At 38.8% G+C, this 23,179-nt stretch overlaps 1 protein-coding gene across 1 annotated transcript in view; it reads right to left on the reverse strand.

The window, feature by feature from the left end:
- Positions 1-23,179, reverse strand: part of PFDN1 (prefoldin subunit 1) — a 67,855-nt gene that overhangs the window by 23,452 nt on the left and 21,224 nt on the right. The window contains exon 3 of the mRNA XM_059174764.1: positions 12,383-12,467. Within this exon, the coding sequence (XP_059030747.1) occupies positions 12,383-12,467 (85 nt within the window). The remainder of the gene's footprint in view (positions 1-12,382; positions 12,468-23,179) is intronic.

Genomic DNA, 23,179 nt, shown 5'->3' on the forward strand with positions numbered 1-23,179 from the left:
AGCAATCTTGAAAAAGAAAAGCAAGGGCGCCTGGGTGGCTCAGTGAGTTAAGCCTCTGCCTTTGGCTCAGGTCATGATCTCAGGGTCCTGGGATGGAGCCCCATATTGGGCTCTCTGCTCAGTGGGGAACCTGCTTCCCCCTCTCTGCCTGCCTCTCTGTGTGCTTGTCATCTCTGTCAAATAAATAAATAAAATCATTTCTAAAAAAAGAAAGAAAAGAAAAGCTAGAGGCATCACAACTCCAGACTTCATGTCATACTACAAAGCTGTAGTCATCAAGACAGTTTGGTACTAGCACAAAAACAGACACACAGTTCAATGGAACCCAAAAGAAAACTGAGAAATCGGGACACCTGGGTGGCTCAGTTGGTTAAGCAGCTGCCTTCAGCTCAGGTCATGATCCCAGCGTCCTGGGATCAAGTCCCACATCCGGCTCCCACATCCACATTGGCAGGGAGCCTGCTTCTACCTCTGCCTCTGCCTGCCACTCTGTCTGCCTGTGCTCGCTCTCGCTCCTCTCTCTCTGACAAATAAATAAATAAAATCTTTAAAAAAAAAAAAAAAAAAGACTGAGAAATGAACCCATAATTGTATGGTCAATTAATCTTCAACAAGCAGGAAAGAGTATGCAATGAGAAGAGACTATCTCTTCAAAAAATGGTGCTGGGAAAACTAGACAGCTACAAGCAAAAGACTGAGACTAGACCGCTTTCTTACACTATACACAAAATAAATTCAAAATGGGGGCAGCTGGGTGGCTCAGTGGGTTAAAGCCTCTGCCTTTGTCTCAGGTCATGATCCCAGCGTTCTGGGATCGAGTCCCGCATTGGGCTCTCTGCTCGGCGGGGAGCCTGCTTCCTCCTCTCTCTCTGCCTGCCTCCCTGCCTACTCGTGATCTCTGTCAAATAAATAAATAAAATCTTTTTTTAAAAAATAAATTCAAAATGGACTAAGCACCAAAGGTGAGACCTGAAACCATAAAAGTCCTAGAAGAGAACAAAGGCAGTAACTTGTTTGACATCAGACATAGCAACTTCTTTCTAGATTATAACTCCTGAGGCAAGGGAAACAAAAGCAAAAATAAACTATTGGGACTACATCAAAATAAAAAGCTTCTGCACAGAGAAGGAATCTATCAACAAAAGTAAAAGGCAGCCAGGGCACCTGGGTGGCTCACCCACTTAAGCGCCTGACTCTTGATTTCAGCTCAGGTCATGATCTTGGGGTCCTGAGACTGAGTTCAGCACTGTACTCCATGCTTAGCAGGGAGTCAGCTTGGGATTCTCTCTCTCCCTCTCTCTCTCTCTGCCCCAGGCCCTGCTCAGGCACATACTCTCTCTCCCTCTCTAAAATAAATAAATAAAATATATCAAGAACTTGTTAGACTCAACACCCCAAAAATGAATAATCCAATTAAAAAACAGGCAGTAGACATAAACAGACATATTTCCAAGAGAGACATACAGACATCCAACAGACATACTAAAAAGCCTTAACACTGCTCATTAGGGAAATGCAAATCACAACTACCAATGAGAGATCACCTCACACCTGTCAAAATGACTAAAATCAAAAACACAAGAAACAACAGGTGTTGGCAAGGATGCAAAGAAATAAGAACCCTCATGCAATGTTAGTGGGAATGCAAACTGGTGCAGTTATGCTGGAAAACAATATGGAGATGCCTCAGAAAGTTAAAAGTAAAACTACAATTTAGCATCACTCAACTAGGTATTTACCCAAAGAACAAAAACAGTACTAATTCAAAGGGATACATGCGCCCTGATACTTACAGCAGCATTACCTACAAGAGCCAAATTATGGAAATAGCCCAAATGTCCACCAACTGATGACTAGATAAAGATATGGTATATATTATTCAGCCATTAAAAAAAATGAAATGTTGCCATTTCCAATGACATGAATGGAGCTAGACAGTATTATGCTGGCAAAATAAATCGGTCAGAGAAAGACAAATACCATATGATTTCACTCACATGTGGAATTTAAGAAAAAAACAAATAGGCAAAAGGAAAAGAAAGAAAAAGAGGCAAACCAAGAAGCAGACTCTTACTTATAAAGAACAAACTGATTGTTACCAGAAGGGAGGTGCGTGAAGGGATGCGTTAAGCAGGTGATGGGGATTAAGGAGTACACTTGTGATGAGCACCTGTGACGTATGGAAGTGCTAAATCACTATATGATACATTTGAAACTAAGGGTATACTATATGGTTTGTTTGGATTTGGGGGAGGGGGCTGAGGATTTCATTTATTTATCTGAGAAAGAGAGAGAAAGCATAATCGGGGGAGGGGCAGAGGGAGAAGCAAACTCTCCATTGAGCAGGGAGCACAACATGGGACTCAACGTGCAGCTCAATCCCAGGATGCTGGTATCATGACTTGAGCCAAGAAGGTGCACCAGTACACTGTACGTTAACTAAACGGAATTTAAATGAAAACTTAAAGGAAAAAGTTAATACCTATCACAAAAATTAGGGTTATAGCTATAGGAAGGGGCAGGGATGGCACTGTGATTAAGGGAAGAAAAGAGTGGGAGAGCCTGATGCATGTCAATTTGTATTAAGCTCTATGTATTTTGAGGTGGTTTTTTTTTAAGATTTTATTTATTTATTAGACAGACAGAGATCACAAGTAGGGAGACAGGCACGCAGAGAGAGAGGGGGGAAGCAGGTTTCCCCGCTGAGCAGAGAGCCTGATCCAAGAATCCTGGGATCATGACCTGAGCAGAAAGCAGAGGCTTTAACCCAATGAGCCACCCAGGCGCCCCTTTTTTTATTTTAAATGCTATATTTCACTACAAAATAAATGACTAATTTCTTAATGGATTCTAAATTTTGAGCTATGCCAGCACTGAGTATAATTCTTGTTTAATGTGTTTTTTAAAATCCCATCACTGGGGGCGCCTGGGTGGCTCAGTGGATTAAGCCACTGCCTTCGGCTCAGGTCATGATCTCAGGGTCCTGGGATCGAGCTCCGCATCGGGCTCTCTGCTCAGCGGGAACCTGCTTCCCTCTCTCTCTCTGCCTGCCTCTCAGCCTACTTGTGATCTCTCTCTGTCAAATAAATAAATAAATATCTTTAAAATTAAAAAAAAAAAAAAATCCCATCACTTGCTCTTCTCTCACCTGTCCTTCTCTCGAAACATCACAGAATCACTGTCTATCATGTAATAATGTCCATCTGACATCACCTCCAAAGAGGGGTTCCCATAGTTTCCACAGTGGTGCCACCTTAAAAATGAAGTACTCAGGGCAAAACATGGACATCCAGCCAAGTGCCTACCAGTTACCACCCATGCTATGGAAAAAATGATCTTCAATAGGCAGAGTAAAACTTTCTCAATCATGGGAACTCCTCCAAAACATTTTCTCATCAGAGTCTCAAAACTCAGCCAACTGCAGAATGTCACAAGCACCTCCTACCAGTTGCCCTGCCACTATTCTTCCTCCTTGTTTCAGGAACCACTATCTGACCAAAATTGTCGTTTTTTTGTGCAAGAGTTGGGACTTTTATAGTTTTTAGATTTTATTTACAGCATGAGCTACAGAGCTATTTCACAACCCTGAGATTATAATATTTTGTGTCAGAAGCGGCATTATGCAGGCCAGAATGTCCTGGGTTTCCTTACTCTTATTTTTATTATGTCACTGCTAAGTTAACCAGGGTAGTGGAAGGTGTGGTGACCACGTCAAAGATAAAGGAGAGAAAGTGGCCACCCAGTACACATGGGTGTCTAAAAGCTAATGAGGACTTTAGACTAAATGCAGATGAGGCTCAAGCAATAATTGCCCCTTACCTGGAACAAGGGAGCAAACCTAAGCATGAACCTGGTTTTCAAAATGCGCTCAAACACATCACTGAAAGCTTACAGTTATCTCAAGGATTCCAAAACGTTGAGATTCATAAGGCAAGAGGGTCAGAAATTGAGCTCTAGGCTCATCTGAAAGCTGAATCCAATTTTTTTTTTTAAAGCAAAAAAAACTCCATAAATTATACCCTTCTTACTTCAAAAAAAATGAGCAAAAAATACAGGAAGTATTTTTTTTCACTCTTTAGAACATATTTCCTCAATCAATAATGTTGTAACTCAACTTTAACTAAAACTGAATTTTCTCAAACAAAACAAAATAACAAAAAACAACTTCTATATTCCCACTGTAGCAATGTTGTACATTTCAAAAAGAAAATTATTTTTACAAAGACAGATGAGAGGTACCTGGCTGACTCAGTTGGTGGAGAGTACAACTCTTGATCTTAGGCTTGTAAGTTCAAGCCCTGCATTGGGTATAAAGATAACTTAAAAGTAATTTTAAAATCTTAAAAAAAAAAAAAAAAACAGATAAGACTCAGAGTCATGGGGGCACCTGGGTGGCTCAGTGGTTAAAGCCTCTGCCTTCAGCTCGGGTCATGGTCTCAGGGTCCTGGGATCAAGCCCCACATCAGGCTCTCTGCTTGGCAGGGAGCCTGCTTCCCCCCTCTCTCTGCCCACCTCTCTCTGTCTACTTGTGATCTCCCTCTGTCAAAGAAAAAAATAAAATATTAAAAAAGAAAACTCACAGTTATGATTCCAAATCCCAATTATACTCATGTCATTTAAGAAATTAAGCTTTTGTACTTTTCTAACAACATATACTGTATTATGTATCATATATACTTTCAGCTATTTTACTTAAAAATTACTAGAATTTTTTTAAAGATTTTATTTATTTATTTGACACAGAGAGAGAGACAGTGAAAGAGGGAACACAAGCAAAGAGGGAGAAGCAGGCTTCTCGGTGAGCGGGGAACCCAGGGTGGGGCTCAGTCCCAGGACTCCAGGATCATGATCTGAGCCAAAGGCAGATGCTTAACCAAATGAGCCACTCAGGTGCCCCCCCAAAAACTATCAGAATGGGTAAAAAACAGACATAAATAACATGGTTACTCTATCATACTAAAGCCATCATTTTATATTTTCTCTTAAACAAGATCAGCATCATTGGTCTATACTAATTACCATTAGGATTAAATGATGTTTGTTCCTCCCAGAATTTGATTTATAAAGATTTACCATCTTTATAAAGGACAGATAAAAATCTAAAAAACACTATTGTACTGTGAATCTGTTAATGAAAATATTTTCTCATCAATCCCAGTAAAATGACTACGGTTCAAAGAATAACCCAACATTTGGGTAGTATTTTGTAAACACAGGAGTGTTAAGAATAAAAAGACAGAAAAGACAGTAAGACTACCTGCCCAATTAGCTAGTACTTGCCTTTACCCTTGCAGTAAGTAACATAACTCCCTATATGAAAGGAACACTTCAGGTACTAATACCTGAAAGAGAAAGAGGAGAGAGAGAGAGCAAGCAGTGGGGAGGGACAGAGGGAGAAGCAGACTCCTCACTCAGTAGGGAGACCAACACAGGACTTGATCCCAGGACCCTGAGATCACGACCTGCGCCCAAGGTAGCCGCTTAACCAATTGAGTCACCCAGATGCCCCCAGGAAACCCTATTTGTAATTATCTCAAGTGGTGATAGTTTTTATGCTCAAATTACCATACTGTGGTATGAAACTGATTAAAATCATTAGAGAGAATAAGGAAAAAGGACCTGATTTAAGACTGAGGAATCAGAAAAAGCTTCCTAGAAGTAGCCCTAAACTAAGATCTTGAGTATTAATATATGGAGCCACTAATAACTACAGGAGGAGAAAGTTCCCCAGTGGAGGAAATTATTTTTTCCAAAGATCTAATAGAAACAAAGAAAGCACAGCAAGTTCTAAAAACAGAATTATTTCTGAAAGGCTGGAGTATAAAATGTAAAAGGCAGCAAAGAGGGGCACCTGGGTGGCTTAGTTGATTAAGCAATTTCCCTCAGCTCAGGTCATGATCCCAGGATCTTGGGATCTAGCCCCATATTGCTCTCCCCACTGGTCGAGAGGCTGCTTCTCTCTCTCCTCCCCACTCATGCTCTCTCACTATCTGTTTCAGTTTCTCTCAAATAAATAAAATCTTTAAAAAAGAAAGAAAAGAAAAGAAAAAAGAAGGCAAAGGAAATGAGGGAGATGAGAGAAATAGACAGGAGTCATTTCACAAAAAGCCTTGAAGGTATGTTAACAAGTCTGAACTTTACCCAAGAACAATGATGGGTTTTACACAGGCATAACAGGACCAGATTTCCTAATATGTAACAAAGGATATTCTAGCTTAAATACATTAAAAGAATTGATGAGGGGGAAACCAGAGATGTGAAAAAGAAAAAACTAAAACAGCCAGTTAAGATGCTATTGCAGGGGTGCCTGGGTGGCTCAGTCGGTTAAGAGGCTGCCTATGTGTCAGGTCATGATCCCAGGGTCCTGGGATTGAGCTCCACGTCAGCCCCCCTGCTCAGTGGGAAGCCTGCTTCTCCCTCTCCCTCTGCCTGCTGCTCCCCCTGCTTGTGCTCTTTCTCTGTCAAATAAATAAATAAAATCTTTAACAACAATAACAAAAAGATGTGACTGCCAATGGTGGAAACAGTTGCTTTAAAGGTGGGGGTGGGGGGAGGAATTCCAGAAGGAAATACCACTTAATAGAGAAAATAGGGAAGAAATAATATTCAGAAATATAAGAATTTTCCAGAACTGGGGGGCCCAGGTGGCTCAATCGATTAAGTGTCTACCTTCTAATAAGGTCATGATCCCAATGTCCTAGCATGGAGCCCAACACGGGGCTCCCGGCTCAGTGGGGAGTCTGCTTCTCCCTCCCCCTCAGCTCCTTCCCCCAGTTCCTGTTCGGTCTCTAAGAAACAAAATAAAATATTTTAAAGAAAAAGAAAAAAAAGAATTTTCCAGAGCTGATGGAAGATCTTAATCCTCAGATTCAGGAAACCCAACTTAAACCAAGTAGGATTAAGAAAATATGGGTATGGGGCACCTGGGCGGCTCAGATGGTTAGGCATCTGCCTTCGGCTCAGGTCATGATCCCATGGTCCTGAGATAGAGCACCGCATCTGGCTCCCTGCTTTGGCAGGGAGTCTCCTTCTCTCTCTCTCTCCCCATTGTCCCCCCTACTAGTGCTCTCTCATTCTGTCAGATTAATAAATAAAATCTTTAAAAAAAAAAGGAAAATAAAATAATAAAAATACTAACTCCACACTTAAACATATCCCAAAGAAACCACAAAACATGAAAGACAAAGAGAATATTAAAAGTAATCAGAGTGGGAGCATCTGGATGGCTCTGTCCGTTAGGCATCTGCCTTTGGCTTAGGTCATGGTCCCAGGGTCCTGAAATCAAACCCCACATCAGAGTCCCTGCTCAGCAAGGAGCCTGCTTCTCCCTCTCCCTACCCCCACTTGTATTCTCTCTCACTATCTCTCTCTCTCTCAAATAAAGAAATAAAATCTTAAAAAAAAAGAAAGTAACCAGAGGGGTGCCTGTGTCGATTAGCCAGTTGGGCAGCTAACTCTTGGTTTTGGCTCAGGTCACGATCTTGAGGTCCTGGAATCCAGCCCCATGTCTGGCTCCTCGCTCAGCGGGGTGTCTGAGGATACTCTCTCTTCTTCCTCTACTCCATCCCCGACTCGTGTACATGCTCTCTCAAATAAATAAATATTTTAAATAAATACATAAAAGTAACCAGAGAGGGGCGCCTGGGTGGCTCAGTGGGTTAAAGCCTCTGCCTTCAGCTCAGGTCATGATCCCAGGGTCCTAGGATCGAGCCCCATGTCGGGCTCTCTGCTCAGTGGGGAGCCTGCTTCCTCCTCTCTGTCTGCCTGCCTCTCTGCCTACATGTGATCTCTATCTGTCAAATAAATAAATAAATAAAATCTTTTAAAAAAAAAAGAAAAGAAAAGTAACCAGAGAAAAAAGACAAAGGAACAACAATTAAGCTGACAGATGACTTCTTACCAGCAACAACAGAAGCCAGAAGTCAGTAGAATATTATATTTAAAAGACCTGAGAAATTCCCAGATAAAGCAAAATGAAACCTATCCTCCAAACTATGTATACAATAATAATGAGCACTTAACTACACAGAGAGTGATCACTAAACACCAGTGCCCACTAAGCTATAAAATGGAAAAACTGGTATGTATCACCATAGAGTTTTTTTTTTTTTTTAAAAGATTTTTATTTATTTATTTGACAGAGAGAGATCACAAGTAGGCAGAGAGGCAGGCAGAGAGAGAGAGAGGAGGAAGCAGGCTCCCTGCCAAGCAGAGAGCACGGTGCGGTACTCGATCCCAGAACCCTGAGATCATGACCTGAGCCGAAGGCAGCAGCTTAACCCACTGAGCCACCCAGGCGCCCTCACCATAGAGATTTGACACTTCTCTCTCAATAATTAACTGAACAAAAAAAAAAAAAAAAAAAAATCAGTAAGAAACACAAAGAATCTGAACACTACAATTAACAATGTATGTATGCATTAGTTCACATGTGGGCTTGTGTACATGCATACATTTCAGGCTGAGGTAACAAAACTATAAGAGTACGGCAGTGCAAAGTATAGGATTACTCAAGGGGAGAGAAGAGAGGGTGTAGTGGGAGATAACTATTAAAAATACATATTAGGGCAGTATTGGAAAGTATACTAAATGCAGAGATAGGGATCATGCAATTAATTAAATACTGGGTAACCTACAACGATAAGAGAAGTAGAAAACAAGAAAGTGGAAAATATAAACTAGAAATGGAAAGATAAACTGTCAAATGATGAAAACCAGTATACACATCATAACTCCTATTTAAAAAAAAAAAAAGGGAAGACAAGAGGCGGGCCGTGGACGTGACCCAAGTACCCAGGAGCCCTCTGGTGGTGGCCGCGGTTAGGAGAGGAGTGGTCGGGGTAGCAAGGTCGAAGCTGGGGTCTTCAAGAGAAGAAACTAAAAAGCTCTAGGCCAATGTGACCAGCAAGAACAGACCAAAGGCATAAGCCCAAGAAAGATTATCAATATGCGAGGACCGCGTGGTTGGCTCAGTTGGTTTAACGTCTGCCTTAGGCTGGGGTCTTGGTCCTGAGTTCCCTGAATGGAGTCCTGGGTGGGGCTCTCTGCTCGGTAAGGAGTCTGCTCCTCCCTCTTTCTCTGCCCGTTCCTTGCGTTCACTCACTGTTTTATCTAATAAATAAATACAAAATAAAAAAAATAAAAAATAAAAAATAAAAAATAAAAAATAAAAAAAAGTATAGTGGGGCACCTGGGTGGCTCAGTGGGTTAAAGCCAATGCCTTCGGCTCAGGTCATGATCGAGCCCCACATCGGGCTCTCTGCTCAGCAGGGAGCTTGCTCCCCCCTCCCCCGTCTGCCTCTCCGCCTACTGTCTAATAAATACAATCTAAAAAAAAAAAAAAAAAAAAGTATAGGGACACCTGGGTGGCTCAATTGGTTAAGTGCCTGCCTTTGGCTCGGGTCACGATCCCAGGGATCGAGTCCTGCATTGATTGGGGTACTTGGCTCAATGGGGAGCCTGCTTCTCCCTCTGCCTGCCTCTCTCTCCCTCTCTCCCTCTAATAAAAATATTTTTAGAAAATAAAGTTGTTTTTAAAAAAGTATATCCATGTGTATGAATTTGTTTATAAAATAAAGTTTGGAATGATACACACCAAACTGCAGAGGTGACATCTGGGGATGTGCAGGGAAGAGGGGAAAACACCATCTTCATTTAATCATGCTGTATTTATTGGCTATTTTTCTTTTTTTTACAGTACACATTATGATGCTTTTGTCATATTAAAAAAACATGTAAAATAAAAGATTAAAAAGAAAAAAACACAGTGAAATGTTCTAGCAAAGAAGATGTTTAACTGTGCAACATTTTTGTAGCTGCAATTAGCATTTCAAATAGTACCAACAAGCCAGCTAATCTATTTCTATTATCTGGCAGATTCAGGATACTCTACCAATATTTGAAAAACTCCAAAAAAAGGTAACTTGGGGAAAAAAATTTCCTGGGGTGTCTGAGAGGCTCAGTTGATTAATCGTCCAAAACTTAATCTCAGCTCAGGTCTTGATGTCAGGATCGTGACTTCAAGCTTACTTTAAAAAAAAAAAATCCTAACATATATCAAAACTGAACAGTATGCTAAAATCATCTGTGGCAATTTTACCGTAATATTCTTTTCAATTATAAAACATATATAAAACATATATAACACGTGCTTGCTATAATTTATCCAATGCAAAGATTATAAAAAAAAATAATTTCATGCCCATATCCCACCTAATTTCCTTAGGGTAACCAGGGTTAATGTAATACATATACGGACATATTTTTTTTTTTAAAGATTTTATTTATTTGACAGAGAGAGAGAGAGAAAGCACAAGCAGGGGGAACACCAGAGGGAGAGAAAAAAGCAGGCTCCTTCCTCAGGAGCCCAACAAGGGCCTTGATTCCAGAACCAGGATCATGACCTGAGCTGAAAGCAGATGCTTAAGAGACAGTCATTCAGGCGCCCTCCCACCGACATATCATTCTGAATGTTTATACAGAGCTCTTACTTTCTGTGTTTTCATAAAAAGAGAGTCATATACACAGTACTTTACATCTGGTTACTTATTCATCAGGATAATTTTTAGATGTATTTACCTACAGCTGCAAAAACAGGTTTTCATTTATCTACATGAAATAGTTTTATTTTGAGTTTTTTTAAGTTACTTTGTTTGAGGGTGCCTGGGTGGTTCAATGGGTTAAAGCCTTTGCCTTCAGCTCAGGTCATGATCCCAGGCTCCTGAGATCAAGACCCACATCGGGCTCTCTGCTCAGCAGGAAGTCTGCTTTCTCCTCTTTCTCTGCCTGCCTCTCTGCCTACTTGTGATCTCTGTTGTCAAATAAATAAATAAAATCTTAAAAAAAAAAAAAAGTTACTTTGAGAACAGTAGAAGATATAAAATTCAATCTAGAACAGTTGGGCTAACAAGAATGATAAAATAGGACACAATAACAACATGGTCACTAAAAGTTAAGTTTTTCTTTTTTTGTCTTTTGCTTGCATGCTTAATTGTTTTGTTTTTACAAAACACCTTTCTAAGCTATAAATCTATTATCGAGTTTGTTTAAATTATGGTCAGTAGTCAAAAATAAACCTAGGTAACCTAAGACACTACACAGTCAGGCCATGCCAAGTTGGTGCCCCTAAGAAATCCCCAGGAGGATACAGGGGGTGTCTCACCAATTCCGTAGAGGGCTGAGTCAGATTCTGAACTACTGCCTCAAACAGTACTCACAAAAATTAGATAAAGTGACCTATGAAGTCATTGCAACCACCCCCATTTCAGGAAATCTTGGCCCCAAAGAAATAACAACCAGTCTTTTGCCCGGGCCAACTTTTACTATATATAGGATGGACCTTCTACTCAAGCCCAAGAAAAGGTCTTAATGTATATGGAAAATGTAATAAATTCCAATTATCCAAGAATTTACTAAGTTACTCTGTCATCACCTTTTTCCCTAGCAAAAAGAAACAAAGAGAGAGAGAAACTTTTTTCCTCATTGCAGAACCATCCTTCAGATAGTTATACCTATCTACGTTAGATGAATTACAATACGTAAAAGACAAACATCAAGACCCTTTAAATACTATTATCATTACCCACTCTCAAGCCAGCCCACCACAATATGTGGTGTTTAAACATATATGTGTTATCCTTTTTTTTTTTTTAAGATTTTATTTATTTGTTTGACAGAAAGACAGCAAGAGAGGGAACACAAGCAAAGGGAGTGTGAGAGGGAGAAGCAGGCCTCCCACAGAGCAGGGAGCCTGATGCGATGTGGGGCTTAATCCCAGGATCCTGGGACCATGACCTGAGCTGAAGGCAGAAACTTAACGACTGAGCCACCCAGGTGCCCCCCACCCTTTTTTTTTTAAAGATTTTTCTATTTTTACTGAGAGAGCAGGAGTGAGAGAGAGAACGAATGGGAGGGGCAGAAGGAGACAGAAAACCTAAGCACACTATGTGCTGAGGAGGGAGCGCAACGAAGGGCTCAGTCTCACCACACTGAGACCACAACCCAAGTCAAAACCAAGAGTTGGACACCCAACTTACTGAGATGCCCAGGCACCCCTGCTTTGTTTTTAAAAACAGACATGTTCTTTTGAAGGCAATGGAGAAAATACATTCAGATTAACAGCATCCCATCTTCAAAACTCTCTAAATTTCCAAGAGACTATTCTGTTTTCTTCCTTCCTTCCCTCCTTTTTTCGTTCCTTTGCAGGGAGAGGGGTGGAATCTTACACAGTCATGAATATGATTGGTTTATTGTTCTAACACAATTTGAAAAAATGAAAACAATATTACATGACTTTGGCAGGCATATGTTTTCACTTAACATCACACAGTGAGATAATTAGCTTTTTCTTAAAATTTAATGTCAATATTCACTTAAAACTTACCTCTAATTCTTTAATTTTTTCCTCTGCTATTTTCTGTTTCTCTAATAGTTGACTGTGAATTACCTCCTTGGACTGAAGAATAAACCTACAAAACACAAAAAAGTTGAGTATTAAGCCACATGACCACCATAATCATCAAAATCAACAGCTACATACCATAAATATTAAACTAAGAAAATTAAAACAATGATCTCCTAATTCAGGACCAATAAAATGCATTGCTATGTTAATGTGACAAACTCAGAAAACCATCACAGGCTTAAGCCTTGGCTGAGAAGAGCTAAATATTTAAAAAACAATTCTGCTTACTACTCTAAGAAGGGAATCAGACTTTAAGATTCATAAATAAATGAAAAAAAAATTAAAGGGATAAAAATCTATCACAGACTAAGAGAAAAGTTAAATAACAAAAATCTCCCTTTTTATTTTTTCTATTGTCTAGATCAACCTTTATCTAGATATTTTTTAAACAATATTTATAAGTTAGAGCTCCCCCTCCAATCTTTTTAAACTTCTTTTTGTAACAGCACTAACTCATGACCTTTTAAAATCACAATCAAGTACTGTGTTAGGATCAATGCATTAGTGTTTATAGGAGTTCCTCAAACAAAAAGCACTGTATAAAGCCTAGTATCTTTTATTATTATTTCCAGAGTTTTATAATACCTCTGAGAAGCTCAAAATGCACAAGTGGAAAATTTCAACTTTTTCCATTTTATTGTCAGATACATTATTTACAACTGATGAGAGGAAATACGCAGAAACTTTAAAAATTAACATTGAATACGTTTTGTGAACATACGTTCATGATTTTTGCTGTAAAGAAAGGAAGAAGAACTATTTTCTATCCTCAAAAAAGTGAATGAATTATTTCCCTTCTATTGGAATCAAGTGTCCAACTAGGCTATAACACATTTCCATTAAAGGCTGAAATTAATTAGGCAGATAGTTTCTTCACTTTTATAACTTAGAGTTTAGCAACAAAGAACTAAACTTCATTTTTTTGTTGTTGATTTTACTGAAGTACAGTTGACAAATAATATTCTATTAGTCTCACTAATAGTCTCACGTGTACAACACAGTGATTCAATATTTGTATATACTACAAACTGATTACCACAGTAAGTCATCATCTCTAACCATATAAAGTTAATATATTATTATTGACTGTATTCCCCATGCTGTACATTATATCCCCAAGACTGAAGTTATTTTATAACTAGAAATTTGAACCTCTTAATCCCCTTGACCAATTTTTGCATCCCAACCGCTCCCCACCCCTAAACTCTGCATCTATGAGTCTGGGTTTTGTTTTCTTTGTTCTGTATTTTTAGACTCCACTGATAGAGAAATAACTTGGTATTTGTCTTTCTCTGACTTATTTCACTTTGACTGATACCTTTTAGCTACATCTATGTTGTCATAAATTACAATATTTCATTATTTTTTATGGCTGAGTACTATTCCTATGTGCATGTGGAGGGGGCGGGTATGTGTTTTATCATATATTTTTTGGCCATCTGTATGTCTTCTTTGAAAAAACATCTATTCACTCTGCCCATTTTTTAACTGGATTGTTTTTTGTTGCTGTTGTTGAGTTGTATGAGTTCTTCGTAATATTTTAGACAGTAACCCCTATCAGACATATGATTTGCAAATATCTTGTCCCATTCAGCAGTTTACCTTTTCATTATGTTGACAGTTCCCTTTGCTGTACAGAAGCTTTTTAGTTTGATGTAGTCCCACTCATTCATTTTTGCTTCTTTTACCCCTGCTTTGGGAGTTAGAGGCAAACAACAAAAACAAAAACAAAGCAAAAAACCTCACTTAGACTAATACAAGGAGCTTATCACCTGTATTTTTTTTTTAATTTATTTATTTGACAGAGAGACAGTGAGAGAGAGCATGAGAGAGGAGGTCAGAGGGAGAAGCAGACTCCCCGTGGAGAGGGAGCCCGATGCGGGACTCGATTCCAGGACTCTGGGATCATGACCCGAGCCAAAGGCAGGTGCTTGACCAACTGAGTCACCCTGGCGCCCCTCACCTGTATTTTCTTATAGGAGTTTTATTGGATTAAAGTCTTACATTGAAGTTTTTAAGGCACTTTTAGTTAATTTTTGAATATGAAGTAAGATTGTGATCCAGTTTTCCCAGCACCATTTACTGAAGAGACTACCCTTTCCCTACTGTACATCCTTGTCTCCTTTGTCATAAATTGACTATATAGGCATGGGTTTACTTCTGGGCTCTCTATTCTGATTCACTGACCTGTATATCTCCCTTTAACAGAATGCCAAATAAGAAAACATTATCAAGGCAGCAATATGCAGTTTTCTCTACCAACCACAAACAACAACAACACAAAGCTAAACAAACAAAAAACCATCACAGTGCCTAGGGCAGGTTTTTACCAAGAGGATCTGTTATTATAGATATAAAACAAGTAAAGACAGACCACAAATGGCAACTCCAGCTTTGTCCAGACCAGTGGGAGAAAACTGTTCCTCTTCTTTATAAATACACCCTGTCATATATAATACAACCCGGTAAAGTTCTCTTTCACTCCACTAATAATCAACCTTGTTAATGTCCTTATGTGGACAGTCCACATGATTTAACTGATAACCCTGGTCTTCAGCAGTAGGCTGATCCCTTAGTTAAAATCATACTCATACAGTCACTGCCAAGATAGTGCATATTCAGGCAAAATAAGGATTACTATAGAACATTTTGTGACCAAAAATTCTTACTAGTCCAAGAGACAGGTGCTGTTTCTGGTAAGACTATGATTTATTGAATATTTTTCTCAGAACTATTTAGTACAGGGGAGCCTGAGTGGCTCAGTCAGTTAAGCAGCTGCCTTCAGCTCAGGTCATGATCTCCAGGTCCTGGGATCAAACCCCATGCTGGGCTCCTCACAAAGTGGGGAGTCTGCTTGTCCTGTCCCTCTGCCTCTCACACTGCTTGTGCTCTCTCTCTCTCTCTCAAAAATAAACAAAATCTTAAATCTTTGAAGAGCAAAGTGTTTTAAACTATACTGTCTCAGTGATATGTAAAAAGTTACTATAAATCTAGGCCTAAAGTCACCAAATTATGTTATTAGATGCACAATTTTACTAACAAAGCCTTTTAGCCATAGAAATAATTTTCAGAATAAAATACACATTTTTAAATAGCACTGATTGCTGGCCACTGAGTAGTATTTTCATGTAATAGGTCATCAGACATTACCTTTATTAGTGTCTGGGAAATTTTCAAAGCTAAGATTAGAGATCAAGTCATTATTTATGTGGCCTTTAAAAATAAAATATCTGAACAGATACTAAATCCCTTGAGCAGAAAATAAAATTACTAGAAAGCAAGAACACTCAACAACAAAAATATGTTTTTCCATAGCCACACAACCCTTAGGTAGCTATAATGGATTGCGCCAACTTCAAAGGCCAGAGAGAGGTCACTGAAGCTAGCCAATTTACTATAAGCCTAAGGACATCTCAGTCACAAAAGTTTTAAACAAGGATGAGTACTGAGTAGATACAAATGTTTACCTCAATGAGCAATTACACTGCAAAATTTAAACAAACAAAAAAAAACTTATAGAAATTTTAGTTTAGTCCTTTATTTTTGAAAAAACACCAACCACAAATCCAATGAAGACTGGGAAGCGCCCCAAGAAACATCTGAATTTTTGGAAAAAGTCTTTAGAAACATTTTATCTATTGTTAAAAGGCACTGAATTATCAGACACTATTTTGAAAACACATAATAATGTAATAATGAGTCACATATCATAAATAAATATTAGGCACATAGTTTCTCAAAGTAGAGAATCTCACAGAGATCCTGCCTGATAGCTTATGGAAAGCCAAATGGTAGATAAAGGATTCTGCAGTTCAAAATGTGCCACAAAGGAAAAATAAACTGTGAAGAGGAAAGTTATTTTTATATGATAAATAACATGCAAAGAATGTGCTTACAATATTCAGGATTATATATTCTAGACTAGAGTCACTGCTTTATAAAAGGCCTTTACACTGGAAACCAATGCTAATTGGCCCTGCACTGTCAACTTCCAAGCCCAAGTAGCCTCCTATTTAATTTCCTAATTTATTTAGAATAATGACACCTAAAATACACATTTTTTTTAAATACATAATTTTTATGATGGCTTTTGTGTTTGCTTCCTGAGAAATGTCAGAGGTTATGTTCTGAACTGTCCAGCAGGTTGGTACATGACTTCTTTTTTTTTTAAGATTTATTTATTTGAGAGACAGTGAGAGAGAACATGAGAGGAGAGAAGGTCAGAGGGAGAAGGAAACGCCCCATGCAGCTGGGAGCCTGATGCGGGACTCAATCCTGGGACTCTGGGATCATGACCTGAGCCTAACGCAACCACTTAACCAACTAAGCCACCCAGGCCCCTTGACTTCCACTTTCTTACATCTCAGCAGGAATTAAGAGTGTTGTTTGCCTACCCAAAATATAACCCAAGATGAGTGACAATGTTGTCTTTTGGGTATGCTCACCTGACACAGAGTATTTAGACACAGTAATATGGTTATGATAATGTAGTTTATATGGGTGAGAAACTTTTATTTACTTTTTTTTTTTTTTTAAGATTTTATTTATTTATTTGACAAAGAGAAAAAGATAGTGAGAGAGGGATTACAAGCACAGGGGGTAGGAGAGGGAGAACCAGGCTCCCCACTGAGCAGGGAGCCCAACGAGGGCTCAATCCCAGGACCCTCAATCCCTGGGACCATGACCTGAGCCAAAGGCAGACACCCAACGACTGATTCACCCAGGCTCCCCTGGGTGAGAAACTTCTGGAGGATATCTGAAAACATACAATATTTAGGGCATTCACAAATTAAGTGGCACAGTAAAGAATGAAAAGGGGTGCCTGGGTGGCTCAGTTGGTTAAGCGGCTGGCTGCCTTTGGCTCAGGTGGTGATTCTAGGGTCCTGGGATGGAGCCCCACATCCGGCTCCCTGCTCAGCAGAGAGCCTGCTTCTCTCTCTCCCTCTGCCTGCTGCTCTGCTTACTTGTGCTCTCTCTTTGTCAAGTAAATAAATAAAATCTTAAAAAAAAAAAATAAGAAGAATGAGTCTATCTTGGGACACCTGGGTGGCTCATTTGGTTAAGCATCTGACTCTTGATCTCAAGCTCAGGTCTTGATCTCAGAGTTTTAAGTTCAAGCCCCACGTTGGGCTCCATGCTGAGTGTGGAGCCTACTTAAAACAGAGGCACCGGTGGCTCAGTCGGTTAAGCAGCTGCCTTCAGCTTGGGTCATGATCCCAGAGTCTTGGGATCAAGCCCTACATTGGGCTCTCTGCTTGGTGGAGAGCCTACTTCTCCCTCACCCTGTACCTGCTGCTCTCCTTGCCTGTGCTATGCCTCTGTCAAATAAATAAATAAAATCCTAAATAAAAACAATACAGGGCGCCTGGGTGGCTCAGTGGTTAAGCCGCTGCCTTCGGCTCGGGTCATGATCTCAGGGTCCTGGGATCGAGTCCCGCATCGGGCTCTCTGCTCAGCGGGGAGCCTGCTTCCTCCTCTCTCTCTCTGCCTGCCTCTCTGCCTACTTGTGTTCTCTCTGTGTCAAATAAATAAATAAAATCTTTAAAAAAAAAAAAAAACAATACAAAATGAGTGAGTCTATCTTGCTTCTTTGCCTCATCCCACTGGTGATCCCAATTCAATTAAAAGATAAAAATATTTTTAAAATTCAACACAAGAAAAAAATGAAATATACAGTGAAATGGAATTTTTTTTTAATTTGACTAAAGATACATCAGTTATGTAGGAAGAGTGTAATCTTTACATTTTAATTCTCAGAATGTAAATAACTTTTCAAGACAAAAGCTAGGAGTTCAATTTTTTTTTTAAATAATTAAGCATGACATAAAAAAAATTTTTCATTTTTACTCAAAAAAACAAAAAGCAAAACCCAAAAACTTGGGTATCTTTTTTTAAGTGGGATATAACCAACATGTAACATTATATTAGTTTCAGGTATCAGTTCTTACTGGAATATAAGGGCTCTGCTATTTTTTTTTTTTTAAGTAGATAACAAAAAGCAAATCAGGCAGATTGTGAACTATTTCTAAAAGTAAGACACAAAATTAAATAATTAACAACTTATAAAACTTTGGTGAGCAGTGCTAAGAGTTGCTGAAGTCTCACTAAAAGTAATCCTACATTTCCTAAAAAATTTTTTTAAGAAGTCTTAACTTAAAAAAAGAATCAAAGAATGTGTAAACCATAACTGGCCTCCTCATGGGTTATGGTCCAAATTCGGCCTACTGTATGGTTTAAAAATCTCCAGCACAGGCTTTTATTTACAGTGTTCCTAATTAGATGGATGGCAAAGTTCAAGTAAACTTGACGATGGGTTAATAAAAATTAATCAAACAAAGAGAAAAAACTATTAAAAAAATAAACAAAAAAAAAATAGGAAACAGCACGCAAGACCTAAGAAAACAATATTGAGAGGTCCAACGTGTGTGATTAGAGATACAGAAGGAAAGAGTGAAGCAGAAGCACCTGAAGAAATAATGAACAAGAATTTCCTAAAACAAATTAAAGAACAAAACAAACAAACAAACAAAAAAAAAAAACCACCAAATCACAGTTCCAAGACACCTGGAGAAACCCAAGCAAAACAAAACAAAACAAAAGATGTAAACAGGTAGCATAATCAAACTACTGAAATTCAAAGATAAACAGAAAATCTTAGGGGCATCCAGAGAAATGACGGATTATGTTCAGAAAAACAAAGAGGCACAACAAACTTCGTCACATATATGGCAGTAGACAATGGACTTACATTTTCAAAGTACTGAAAGGAAAAAGTTATTGCCCCAGAAGTACATACAAAGTGAAAATATCTTTCAAAAATGAAGGAGGGGCTCCTGGGTGGCTCAGTGGGTTAAAGCCTCTGCCTTCAGCTCAGGTCATGATCCCAGAGTCCTGGGATCAAACCCTAAGTCAGTCTCCATGGTGGGCTCAGTGGGGAGTCTGCTTGAGGATTCTTTATCACCCTCTATCCCTCTCCCCACTCATGCACACTCTGTCTCTCAGAAATAATTTTTAAAATACTTTTTAAAAATGAAGAAAAATTAAAAAAAAAAAAAGGCAGAGGCAATTTATTTTGACAAATATAGACCGTATAAAGTGTTAAAATTAGTTCCTTAGCCGGAGTATAACAAGGCGACTTACGAAGAAATGAAAAGCACTGGAGACAGTATAAATTAAGATTAATGTAAGAGACCTTTTTTTATTGTCACTTTAAAAAGATTTTATTTATTTACTTGAGAGAAAAAGAGGGGGAGAGAGCACAAGCAGGGAGAGAGCAGAGGGAGAGGGCCAAATAGATTCCATGCTGAGCATGAGCCCAGTGTGGGGTTTGATTCCATGATTCTGAGGATCACGACCTGAGCCCAAAACAAGAGTGAGATGCTCAACCAACTGAGCTACCCAGGCTCCCCTACTGTTAATCATTTTAAAAGATAGGTGACAGGGTGCCTGGGTGCCTCAGTTGGTTGAGCGACTGCCTTCGGCTCAGGTCATGATCCCGGACTTCCAGGATCAAGTCCTGCATCGGGCTCCCAGCTCCTTGGGGAGTCTGCTTCTCCCTCTGAACTTCTCTCTCATGCTCTCTCTCACTCATTGTCTCTCAAATAAATAAATAAAATCTTAAAAAAAAAAAAAAAAATAGGTGACAGCCTAATGCAGAGATTGGCAAACTATGGCTAGCAGTCCAATCCGGGCACATTTGCTTTTATAATGTCTATGGATATTCTCACAGCAAAGGCAGAGTTAAGAGAGACTGTTGTCACAGATATCATATGGCCAGCAAAGTCAAAAATATTTAGTGCCTGGCTCATTACAAAACAAACTCTTTGCCAACTCCTGAAGCAATCTATAGGGGAACCTGGGTAGCTCAGTTGGTTAAGTGTCTGCCTTTGGCTCAGGTCATGATCCCAAGGTCCTGGGATCAAGTCCCGCATTGGGTCTGGCTCCTTGCTCAGTGGGGAGTCTGCTTATCCCTCTACCTGCTGTTCTCCGGATTGTGCATACTCTTGTTTTCTCTAAGAAATAAGTAAAATCTTTTAAAAAAACAAATAAACTATAACATGTAAAAGGTATCGCAGTAAAAAGAAAAAAAAAGGAATGTGGGAAGGGATTTGAAATATAATATTAAAGATGAAGCAATATAATAATACTTAAAGGTAGATTGTAATAAAAACATTGTAAAAACAGGAAAATCACTGATTTTTTTAAACTAAAGACTCATAAGCCAAAAATGAAGATAAAATAGGACCATAAAAAAATTATCTAAAAGTGTAGTGCCTGGGTGGCACAGTTTGTTAAGCATCTAACTCTTGTTTCAGCTCAGGTTATGATCTCCGGGTCATAAGATTGAGCCTCATGTTGGGCTTTGTGTTTTCTGCTCAGTGCAGAATCTGCTTGAGTTTCTCTTCCTCCTTCTCCCTCTGCTCCTCCCTGCCACACATGTTCCCTCTCTGAGATAAATAAATCTTAAATATATATTTATATATATAGAAATAAAAACTAATCAAAGAGAAAAAAAACTTAAATAGGATACATTTATATATATATATAAATACATTTAAAATATATATTTATATATAAAGTATATAAATATATACATATAAAATATATATATAACCTAAAAGGCAGGAAAAAAGGAAAAGGAATAAAGAACAAATGAAACAAAAAGAAAACAAGTAGCAGAGTGGTAGATTTCAATCCCACCACAGCAACAATTACTTGAAAAATAAATGATCTGAACACCCTAATTAAAAGGCACAAATTGAGGGGCGCCTGGGTGGCTCAGTGGGTTAAAGCCTCTGCCTTCGGCTCAGGTCACGGTCTCAGGGTGCTGGGATCGAGCCCCATATCGGGCTCTCTACTCAGCGGGGAACCTGCTTCCTCCTCTCTCTCTGCCTGCCTCTGCCTACTTGTGATCTCTGTCTGTCAAATAAATAAATAAAATCTTTAAAAAAAAAAAAAAAGGCACAAATTGGGGGCGCCTGGGTGGCTCAGTAGTTTAAGGCCTCTGCCTTGGCTCAGGTCATGATCCCAGGGTCTTGGGATCAAGCCCCCTCATCGGGCTCTCTGTTCAGCAGGAAGCCTGCTTCCTCCTCTCTCTCGGCCTGCTTCTCTGCCTACTTGTGATATCCATCGGTCAAATAAATAAATAAAATCTTTAAAAAAAAAAAAAAGGCACAAATTGTCAGACTGGATTAAATATCATGACCCAGCTACACAATCACCAATAAATCTACCTTAAAAAAAAAACACATATATAGGTTAAAAGTAAAAGCATGATCACACCCACTGGGATGTAAATAATGAAGAAAATAACAAATGTTGGATAGGATATAGAGAAAATGGAACCCTCATACATTACTGGTGGATATGTAAAATAGCATAGCTGCTATGGAAAACATTGTGGCAGTTCCTCAAAATGTTAAACATAGAGTTAATTATGACACAGCTATTTAACTTTTAGGAATATAGCCAAGAGAAATGAACACAAATATTCAAAAATGAACACAAATATTCACAAATATTCAAAGCAGATTATTCATGATAGTCAAAAAGTGGAAACAACTAAACTGTCCCCATCAACTGATGAGTGGATAAATACAAAGTGGTACAGTCCTACAATGGTATATTTCTCAGCAATGAAAAGGAATAAAGTACTGACTGATACATACTACAACATGGATTAACCTTTAAAACATAATGCTGAGGGGTACCTGGCTGGCTCAGTCAGAATAGCATGTGACTCTTGATTTCAGGTTCATGAGTTCAAGCCCCATACTGGGTGATCAAGATGAAATAAGGAATACTTAAAATAAAATAACACAAATAAAATATGTTGAGAAGGCAAACACAATCATATTATACATATATATGTATATATTATAAAATGGTACAGCCACTTTGGAAGAGAGTTGGCAGGTTTCTTTTTTTTTTTTAAGATTGTATTTATTTATTTGGCACAGAGACAGAGAGAGAGAGATCACAAGTAGGCAGAGAACAGAGGAGGAAACAGGCTCCCCGATGCGGGACTCGATCCCAGAACCCTGGGATCAGGACCTGAGCTAAAGGCAGAGGCTTAACCCACTGAGCCACCCAGGCGCCCGGCAGGTTTCTTATAAACTTAGGCAATCACTCACCATTGAACCCAGCAATCCCATTCCTAAATTTATATCTGAGAAAAATAAAAACATATGTCTGCAAAAACAAAACAAAACTGTACACAAATATTTATGACTACTGTATTCATAAGTGCCCCAAACTGGAAACTCAAATGTCCATCAACAGGTGAACAGAGAAAATGTGGTGCAGCCATACAACAAAATGCTATTCAGCAATAAAAAGAACAAACTACTGATACACACCTAAGAACATCAAGATCTCAAAATTACACCAAGTCAAAGGCAACAGACACAAAGTTATATACCGTATGCTTCCATTTACAGGACATTCTAAAAAGGGAAAATAAGTGAAAAAAATAAACCAATAGTTAATAGGGAGTAAGAGTAAAAAGAGAAGAATGACTAAGAAATGTTTTGAGGAGATGTAAATATTTAAAACCAGACTGTGGTATTAATTACACAACCATATAGGTTTGTCAAAAGATAAGAGAACTGTATGACTAAAAAGGGGAAGTCTGGGGGACCTAGATGGCTCAGGTGATTAAGCATCGACTCTTGGTTTCAGCTCAGATCATGATCTCAAGATTTGTGGGATCTAAAC

Source organism: Mustela lutreola, chromosome 5 (assembly GCF_030435805.1).
Source record: "Mustela lutreola isolate mMusLut2 chromosome 5, mMusLut2.pri, whole genome shotgun sequence".
Taxonomy (NCBI): domain Eukaryota; kingdom Metazoa; phylum Chordata; class Mammalia; order Carnivora; family Mustelidae; genus Mustela; species Mustela lutreola.